Source organism: Papilio xuthus, unplaced genomic scaffold, assembly GCF_000836235.2.
Source record: "Papilio xuthus unplaced genomic scaffold, Pxut_1.1 DF828037.1, whole genome shotgun sequence".
Taxonomy (NCBI): Eukaryota; Metazoa; Arthropoda; class Insecta; order Lepidoptera; family Papilionidae; genus Papilio; species Papilio xuthus.
In genome coordinates, this window is record NW_013530612.1 from 721,529 (window position 1) to 731,978 (window position 10,450).

Below are 10,450 nucleotides of genomic sequence, written 5' to 3' on the forward strand. Positions count from 1 at the left end.
TTTAAGCAAAAGTTCCAAATTCGTATGATACAAAACAGAATGCCCTACTTTTAAAATTATGTCACGTGTCTTTGTAACAGTTAGGCTAATAAATAAAATTACAAAATCTTTTAATTTTGTCTAATCAACATTAATTTTACCACTGTAATTATCAACGTAATTTATTATAAATATGATGTGATTATTATAAAAAGAAAACAAGAAATGGATATGTAGTTTTATGGTAATATAGCAACATTTATTGGGTGTGGGACGAGTGAATATTGAGAAGAAGGACAGTTAAACAGTGTGAAAAAGCGATAGTTATAGCTAGGTCGGTTGTTGAGTTGGCATTGTATTATTACAAGTTGCTTATCAAGAGTCGTGTTATCGCTTAACCGAGGTTATTTCTTTTTGAATAGTTTCTCCTCGTTTTATTCTTCCGAAGTGAACATAAAAATCAATATAGCGCATATGTTTTTCTATAGATTAAAAAAATAAAACAATTTATGTTTTTATTTTATACAATAAATTAAATAATTGAGATTACATAAATTAAGATATAATTAGGGCGCCAAATTAATGATTCCACTTTTGTCAAGTGTTACAGTTTTATATTCAAAATATCTGTGAACCGACCTAAAAAGTTTTAACAACCTGTTTAGACTTGATGCAATTTTAGCCAACTCGTTTACCGTGTTTGTTTGTAACGAACCGATTTTATATAAATTAACTTTCCATAACTTTATTTGTATATTATTTCAAAACCAATTATCAAATTGATAATTATAGAATCTTTATTTTATATTAATTTATATTTAATTACTTATTTACAGCTTATTGGGGTTTTCAATTATTTTGTTCCAACCAATGTTTTTATAGAATTAAGTTTTCTTCATTAAGAAAAAATGTTAATATCATGGAGTAACCGCCCAGGTCGCCTACGGTGATCCCAAGGTACCTTATCATTGGAAGATTTCCCCCGGCACCGAAAATCGAAAAATCTCGCACAGGGCGCCTGAAATGCTAATACCGACCCTGCCTATACATACTTTAAACATAAATATGTATATATATTTTACTAGTGCGTATTAAAAAATAGTATAAGTAAAAACTAAAAATGATTAAAAAAGGTGTGCAACGGAAACATATTTTTATTTCATGATTCTATAGTTAAAAAAGGCGCCAAAGCAAACGATGTCATTGAACTTTGAGTATTTTACAATATTAACGTCTCTTCTATTCTGAATACTGCGACCCAGTTATCAAGTGGTATTATCACAAAAGCAATATCGATCGTGTAGAGTTGGACGCTTTTGAATCGACAATCAATACTTTGTCACCTCGGCTGGTGGAAAAGCACTAGAAAGAGATAAAAACTATGCGCCATTAAAACTAAATGTTGAAAAATGTCATAACGTAATAGAAGTTGGTTGCATTCAAATGATAAAATCCGTCATAGTACAAATTGGCAGCAGGATTATTCTTAAACTTCCGATATTTCGTTTGGTTCGCCTTGATCTAACAAAAATGATACAATTAAAATATGGAAAAGACTTCTTCGTAGTAAAAACGAATTAATAAAACAGACATAAAAATCGTTTATAAATCGCTTTACGTAAAAGGGTCAAGGTAAAGGAGAAGTGTGTCAAGAGGTCAACCTTTTGGCGGACATTTTTGTAGGTAGTTTTAACGTGCAACAATGCAGCTCATGAGATATTTGGTTGAAATGCAAGCCTTACCAACAAAATAAGGTTTCTAAATATCTCAATTAATAATCCCTAAACAAATTAGAAGATTTTGAAATTAAAAATTAAAAAATTTGATCCTAATCCGCAAGGCCACGAATTCAACATTCAACTTTACCTTTGACATTTTAATTAGAACACCATCTAGCGGTAAATTTATTATTTTTCTCGGTCATGTGTTATAGTTTTACATGTCTATGGTATTTTTATTGCAACCTCTTTTGTTTACGATAGATAGGGTTGCTTGAAAAGCAGAAAACGTTTTTGAATCAATGGAAATACCGATTTACAGAAATGAGTGATTTTATAAAAACAATAAATCTGCAAGTACTTTCGCAAAACTAAATACACTATTTTTTTACACGATTTAAAACTTCAAATGACACGAATACGCGAAAACTAAAGAGTTATAAATTATGAAACAATAACAAATAAAGTGTATTTTATTCTATTTGCATGTTATGTAAGAGTTGTACTATATTAACGTTACAATAAAGTATTCATAAATGTGGGCTTTACCTAATAGAATGTCTTCTCGCTCGTGGCAATAATCTCATATGAAATATTAATTTTGCTATTATATATAATACCAAACGAAATTTTTAGTTACATAAAACTGTTTCTCTTATTTCTGATAGTTCATTAACATATTTTCTTTTCACATCACGAACTTTCATATACTTCATTGTTTTTAACAGTCAATGAAATATTTTCATTGGTTTTAATATCGATTTCGTATTAATTTGGGTACGTTCAAAATCATAGATTATAGAGCAATACTTGAATCGACATCCCTATTCTCATGAATTATTTTTGTTATGTTTATTGTAATTATTTACTCATTACAATTTATAATTGTAATTAATTTAAGTACATAGAATCATATTTTAAAGATTCTAATGTCTATTTAAGTGAATAAAAGTAAACAAATTTTTATAGCCCGTCCATAATCGCGATTGAAACTACGATAAGATTATAAAATCATAATTGAAACTATGGTTTTTGTGTAAACAAATACTTATAACAAATATTGTATTCAAAATGAGTAGATGCGATTTTAAAATAGTTTTATTGGGCAGTGAACATGTTGGAAAGACTAGTTTGGTGCTTCGTTTCGTTAATTGTAGATTTAACGCGAGTGCACCATATCAAAACGTGAGTAAATATTTAAAAAAAAACTTCTTTGTTTTCACTACGAATCATCTCTTCGTTGATATCGAAATGACGATATCTATACAAATATTATAAAGCGGAAGAGTTTGTTTAAAAGCGCTAATCTCAGAAACTACTGGTCCGATCTGAAAAAATATTTTTTTGTTGGATTTAGTCCATTTATAGAGGAAGGCTTTAGGCTATATAACATTACGCTGCGACTAATAGTTTTTATTTTAAATCTGCGCGGGCAGAGTCGAGGGTGACAGCTAGTTTATCATAAGATATTTGTTTCATAATATTAAAACTAATCGCGCAATATTAAATCGAAAATTATGTCTATAAGATACTTGATATTAATCAATAGAATCTTCTAATAAGTATGATTATCCAGCCATGTATAACAAACTGTCTTGGTAACTAAAGAGGTTTTATAGTTCTCAATATGTTCTAAATTTTACTTTTCAGACGATAGGCGCGGCTTTTTGTGCAAAAGCAATGTATTCAAATGGCAAAACCTTCAATGTTGGTATTTGGGATACTGCTGGCAGTGAGAGGTAATTTAATTAATCTGGGTTTCTGAAACATCTGTATGGCGGATTGTAGCATTCGTTGCGTTATATTTGGCTTGTTTACGTACCAACATGTGTAGCCCATCCAAAAGTCTGACATCGACTGATATCCAATCTCTCCGGCATGGACTTATAGTGTGTACCCTTAAGACAAACAACACTATGTTTATGCATACACTACACGGATGATAATTCTTCCTGCTCTTTTCCTACAAACACTTTTGTACATCTCCTTTGCACATATCCTCTGACAATACACAATTGGGCTTCCCTTGTGTAGTCTCAAATTTTATTACTTTCTTATTTGCCTATCTCCCAATACTTACTCCATGCCATCCTAAACTTTTATTTATGAATTTCTCCGATATTACAGTACTTTTCAGATATCTTTGTGGCTCTTGTCTTTGAGCTGAGTTGTGGGTGTTCAGGACCTTGAGCGGCCAACATATTTGAAAAGGACTATACTAGATACTTTAATATTTTCCAGATATGAAGCAATGACTAAAATGTATTACCGTGGAGCTCATGCAGCGATTATATGCTATGATCCATCTTCTTATGCATCCTGGATTCGATTACGACACTGGCTGCAAGAATTGAGGACTGTGGAAGAGGTAACTTTGGAAATTTCATACCTTTGACCATTTTTCGTGAGAAATACAACCACACTAAAGATATATACTGAGCTTTGGTGGCTCAGGGGTTAAACACTTGACTTGTAATCTGCAGATCCTGGGTTCCAATCCTGCTATGTACCAATGTGTTACATTTATCGTATGTTGTTACGATGAAGGAAAACATCGTGATGCTGCACATATCTGAGAAAATCAAATGTGAAGTCTTGCACTGGACCAGCATTCACTATCACATACTCTCACTTAGGGTATGCACAAAGACCCTCAGTAGAGTATAGTGAGCTGATGATGACTGTATTTGCTACCTTTATATAATTTCGTTAGTTCGGAGTACTAAGATGGCAGTTCTTGTTTATTACATTTTTATATATGTTTTAGGATTGTAAAGTTTACCTGTGTGCAACTAAGAAAGATCTTCTCGACTCCTTGGCAGTGGAAAGGGAGGTACCTGAAGATATAGTAACAACATACTCCCAAGGTTTATCTGGACATTTCAGCACATCTAGTAAGACGGGAGAGAATGTTGGTGAGTCATTAGAATTTCACACTTTTCCCAAAAAAATAAAAAACTTTCCAAACTAAACCGATGCAAGATTTTTTTTAATATCATAAGGTGGCAAACGAGCGAGCGGTCACCTGAAATCGCTGAAATAGCGAAGTGACCATTGCTTATAGACATACGCAATTGCATGCACAGAAAGATAATATCTTCCCTTTTCATGCATCCTTTCATCCGGAAAGTCCACTTCCTTATAAGAAAAATAGTGGGAAGGGAAAGAGGACTAAATTAGGTCTCCGAAACGCACACTCATCAGACTGTAGTTGGAATTGCTTCCACTTGACGCCTGTCTTCTGTGTGCTCATGGTATTTCACTGAGCGAGAACAATTCCTGCTAACATGTTAAAGCGAGCACTACCACTGTTAAATCTTTCACTGAGTCATTTGCTTTTATTATTAATCTTATAAATATTATAAATATGTTTGTTTAAATGGATGTTTATTGGAAGATATCTCAAGAACGATTCAACGGATCTTGATGAAATTTGATGTAGAACATAGTCTGGAAGAACACATAGGCTACTTACTAAGATTTTATAATTCCGGACAGAGTCGCAGGCGACAGTTAGTCCTTTCATAATCCTTAGACTATTTGTTAACCTTCATCATGGTTTTTTCTAAGATTATGTTGACTAACTCTTGACTCGTCATTCTTATTTTCATTTTCCAGAGGAGTTATTCCAGAAGATAGTTGACGATTGTGCAGAAGATAGACAAGTAATGAAGAATGTAGAAGAAATGAGAATGCAACTCGCGAAAGAAGAAGCTGATAGATGTAAGAATAAAGAATATTGTTATTGCTAATAAATTGAAATATCCGACTCGAAGGACCAAGTAAGAGGTATCTTACTAATATTATAAATGCGTATGGATGGATGGATGTTAGAAGGTATCTCCAGAATGGCTTAAGAGATCTTGATGAAATTTGTCATACATATAGAACATAGTCTGGAAGAACACATAGTACTACGCAGTTTTTTTTTTTAATTTCGCTCGGACTGATTTGAGGTCGATAGGTAGTTAGTTATAAAGCAAGATTTCCTATATTTTGTGATATTTTTGCTTACTTTAATAAATTGTTCAGGCAGCTTTAAAAAAAATTATAAATTACGAAACCAAAGAGTTATCTTTATTTGCTTGCGGAAATTAATTTCTGATAAAAGTAAAAGAAAAATCTTTGACAATTTTAAAACAAATAAAACAGATTTTGCCTTTTAATTGCTAAATACGAAATCTATATATTGGAAAAATTTGAAATTTACGCTGAAAATTCTAAATTTTTTCTTCTTAAACATTTTCTTAGGACCTTGTATTTTTTATAACAAAAACACACGTGTATTGTTAATTTGTATTTGAAAAAAGGCTTTAATTATTTAAGTGGTTAAAATAAAGTATGTTTTTTACTGCTGATTTTGTTTTTTTTTTAAACTAGTAGTAAATTCCTCCTTTATTTTTTTTTCATTGGAGAATGCTTGGGGGGGGGGAAGACGCGGTAGCAATGTGGGATTCTGTTCTGGATGGGAAGCACACCCACTAAACTCCTCTGTTCCTCAACGCATCATGGCGAGGACACGGGTACGCTTGCTCTCTCGCTCGCGACCTCGCCTGTGTAGTTTACTTGACTACATAAAATATACGTTCTTTGGCTGAAAGTCTATTTATTGTAGAGTGATTTGGTTTTTTTTTGTATTTTTTTTATTATTTTCTTAAAAGGATCAGTCAAAAGTAAACATGTAAATTGTGTACCTTTTTCATTTCTGAATATAATCGTAAAATTGTGATAAATTTTACGATTTAATTCAACCAAAGCAATATTTATTTTTATCGTGTATAAAAATGAGAAGAGGCCAGTGTTTTGTTTTGGTGCAATTCTGTGGTATGGATATTTTATATTTTTTAAAATAAAATAATTAAAAAAAAAACATTAAAAAGAGGATAAAACAACAAACAGGGAGAAAGTCAGTAGTAATTGCTAACCTTTAAAAACTGGTAGAGTACGTGTCTTGTTTGCAATACCACGACCTTCACGGAATCACAGCTGATTACTACATTCTGATGAGTGTGCCGGACTCATTTTTTTTATATCATAAGGTGGCAAACGAGCGAGCGGCCACCTGAAATCGCTGAAATAGCGAAGTGACCGTTGCCCATAGACATACGCAATTGCATACGCGTTGCCTACCTTTCATCGACGGAGGAGAGGATGCACAGAAATAACATATCTTCTCTTCCCATCCTTTCCTTATAAGAAAAAGGGTGGGAAGGGAAAGAGGACTAAATTAGGCCTCCGGGATGCACACTCATCAGACTGTAGTTGGAATAGCTTCCACTTGACGCCTGTCTTCTGTGTGGTCGTGGTATTTCACTGAGCGAGCCGGGACAATTCGTGCGAACATGTTAAAGCGGGCTCTACCACTGTTTAAATTTTACTCCTCTGTCCCTTCCCACTCTCTTATAAGAGATTGGAAGTGGATTTACCAGAGGAGGGGACGCGTAGAAAAGGATTCCTCTTCCTTTGCATCCCGTTTATTTAACCGATCTATTACGCCCGCGAGTTTTGGGAACAGGGCCGGGTTTTTCCAGCACACTGGATGAGATTTTTGGAACGATATTTTTGGCGTCGAGGGTAATTTTCTAAATTTAGGGTATCTTAGGGGACATAGCAGATTCTCTTTTATATATAACTCTGGCGCATGAAATGCCTTATGCCAGGCCCTAAACAGTCGCCACATTCCTGGGCTAAAGTCGCTACTGATTGAAATATTATTTTTTTTCCAGTAATTACTCTAGCAACTAAACCGAGAAGTGTAAACCTCGCTTTAGAAACAACATTTGAATTCAATAATAAACAAGACGTATCGATTATTCAAAAAGTTCGTAATTTCTTAAATAAAATTGAAAATGTCGTTGATAAGAAATTAGCTAAACGTAACGGAGAGACAACAGAATTCACAGATTTCTTACAAGATTTAATTTCAACAATCAATACTTACGAAGATGATGATTTTAAACAAGTATTCAGAGTTCTAGATAACGTTGTACATAATTTTAAATCGAAAGATAACAAATTCAATCAGATATATAACGAAAGATTAAAATATATACTAGCAAATATGTTGAAAAAAATAAACAAAGCGCCAGCTAAATTTCTAAGAAGTCAATTGAAAAAAAATCTAAGAGTCATTCAAAAGAAAGATATAAATTTAGATTTTTTAAAATTTTTAAATATGATTTATAAGAAGAAATCATCGACAGCATTAAAACAGACGCTGGATAATTTCAAAAATTACGGTAAAAAAACACGAACATCTGACGTGGATATGAATTTAAAAGACATTATAGAGAAAGCTGTCAAATCTATAATCTATGACCAATATAATAATTTAAATTCAGATTCGCAAAAAGAAGTTCAAATATGGATAAAGGAATTAACAAAAAATCCCGACGACGATGATGATAGTTTAAAAAGGGAAACCCCGAAAATACATTACAAAAAGAAAAAACACGATATTACCAGAGACAAATATACATTCGTAACATTATATCCTGAAATGATAACGTATAATATAAAATATCTAAATAAAATATCTAGACAGAAAAAGAGGGAAAAAAATATAAAAGAAAAATACAATGATTACAAAGTTAAAGAATTTAGTCCGGTGTCTAACGATGGCTCTAACAGTTCCAGCAGTTTGGAATACGATTGGCAAACACGACCAACACGAAAGTATGTCCATAGACAATTTATTTTTTTATTTCTAAATAATGACATCTGGCAACACAGAGTCCCAATTAACCTTGTCAGGTGCAATACCACAACCACACAGAAGACACGCCTCAAGTGGAAGCAATTCCAACTAGTCTGATGAGTGTGCGAGTCAGAGGACTAATTTAGTCATCTTTCCCTTCCCACTCTTTTCTTATAAGGAAAGTATTAGGGCAAGTTGATTTGACGGAGGTGGGGATATATTATTTTTCTGTACGTCCCTACTCCCTCGTATTCAAGTGGCCGCTAGCTCGTTTGCCATCGAGATATTAAAAAAAACTATACCTACCGAGATTCTTATCGCTGTTTGTGCCGGAGTACAATTCTATTCCTCGTCCCTCCACCATCCTCTTATAATAAGGAAAGGGGGAAGTGGTTACGTTAGAAAATATATAAAATTAGGTACAAATCTGCTTCGTTATTTTACGATTTCAAGTTGTCGATTGCTTGTTTGCTATCTTGTCCTGTAAAATGGTATAATTATTACTAATAAGTAATTATCTTTCGCAATTAACTATATTTGATAATTGTTTATGTTACTAATATAAATGCGAATGTTTAGATGGATGGTTGTTTGTTTGAAGGTATCTCTAAAACGGCTGAACAGATCTTAATGCAATTTGTCATACATATAGAACATAGTCTGGAAGAACACGTAGGCTAATAATTAAGTTTTTTTTTTAATTCCGCGCGAACTGACTCGCAGGCGACATCTAATTATTAATATTTTTAAAACAGGAGAAAAGTAACACCACAATGGCACACAATACCTAGACCGTTGAAAGTAAGAGTCACAAGAAATAATCCATTTGGTATATACAATAATGCGTACAAATTTCAATTGCCTCAAATGCTTAGAAGAACAGAATTAGATGAGAAAGACTCGAACAAAACTAATAACGAAACTTGTCCGAAAGAAATTATTACCGCGAATTATTTGTCAAAGATTAAAAACCTCGAAGATGAGTTACAAAGAGTAAGAGAACAATTGAAAGCTAAAATTACCACATTAAAAAAAGATAACCATGGTACAGATGATAAAGAAATAGACAAAGATAACGAATTATACTTCAGAGTATCCGATTTATCTTCTCCTGTAACATTAAAAAGAGATTTAACAAAAAGACCTAAAATGATGGAATACAAATTAATCGAATTAAAAAATAAAACAGAAGATAATACAACTAAATACAGTGAAGAATTTTCTCACGAATCTAGAGAAATGTCATTTGATGTACCATATAACATGACATACAGATCGACAAATCAATCTATTTATATATCTAATCAGACGTCAATGGAAATATTCTCGCCAGAAACTACATTTAAATATAATATAACTACAATAAAACCTATAATAAATATCCCAAAAGTAACAAATACGACGTATTTAAATGAAATTGAAAATACAACAAAATTGATTAAGGAAAATAATACTGTCAGTCAAGAAATTTCAAATTAAAAATATCTCTATCCTTGTCCCACTCATGTGGGGTTAACGCGACAGGTTAGGACCCTCATACTGGGCTAGACAAAGAATACATAACGAACTTCCAAAATGTACAGAACTGTCAAAAACTTTGGATAAGTCACGTGATTGTCGCGCGTCAGTTCTATACATTTTTTAAGTTCGCTATGGAGTCGCTTCGTAGCGAATCGATTTTGTCTAACCCCGCGGGTCGATCTGCCATTATCTTAATCATCAATCCCTTCCTCCTCACCCCTAATCATGATTTTTAATAGTTAATAAAAATTCTAATATACAATTTTCTTTTTATGGTCTTATTTCCAACTGGATAGCCACAGTGGACTTATCACGAACATTTGCGACAAGTGCCTTGACATCGGCATTACTAATAATGACAAAATTATTGTGAGTTTTTTTTAGTAAATTTTGAACAAATCTTGTCGATGACGTTTGCCATAATTATTCGTGCTAGACCTAAATCTCCATAAATGGATAAATCGGTGCTTGAAAATGACAACATTTGCTAAATTCCGACTTAAACACGCCAGAGTTCCTGACAGATAATCCTATC

The 10,450-nt window shown here is 32.7% G+C and overlaps 2 protein-coding genes and 1 long non-coding RNA gene across 3 annotated transcripts; 2 read left to right on the forward strand and 1 right to left on the reverse strand.

The window, feature by feature from the left end:
* The first annotated feature begins 2,598 nt into the window (after positions 1-2,598).
* LOC106114760 (RAS oncogene family member Rab4) lies at positions 2,599-5,498 on the forward strand. The gene is made up of 5 exons (XM_013308081.1): positions 2,599-2,882; positions 3,348-3,436; positions 3,939-4,065; positions 4,465-4,612; positions 5,316-5,498. Exons 1-5 carry the CDS (start codon positions 2,769-2,771, stop codon positions 5,447-5,449), a joined length of 612 nt encoding a protein of 203 aa, XP_013163535.1. The 5' UTR covers positions 2,599-2,768; the 3' UTR covers positions 5,450-5,498.
* LOC106114761 (uncharacterized) lies at positions 3,970-9,260 on the reverse strand. The gene is made up of 4 exons (XR_001227737.1): positions 9,182-9,260; positions 8,701-8,875; positions 4,480-4,588; positions 3,970-4,054 (listed from the first exon to the last, which is right to left on the reverse strand). It is a non-coding gene; the product is annotated as an uncharacterized LOC106114761 (long non-coding RNA).
* Positions 6,462-9,883, forward strand: LOC106114759 (uncharacterized). Its single transcript, XM_013308080.1, has 3 exons — positions 6,462-6,521; positions 7,424-8,372; positions 9,150-9,883. Exons 1-3 carry the CDS (start codon positions 6,482-6,484, stop codon positions 9,871-9,873), a joined length of 1,713 nt encoding a protein of 570 aa, XP_013163534.1. The 5' UTR covers positions 6,462-6,481; the 3' UTR covers positions 9,874-9,883.
* The last annotated feature ends 567 nt before the right edge of the window (positions 9,884-10,450 follow it).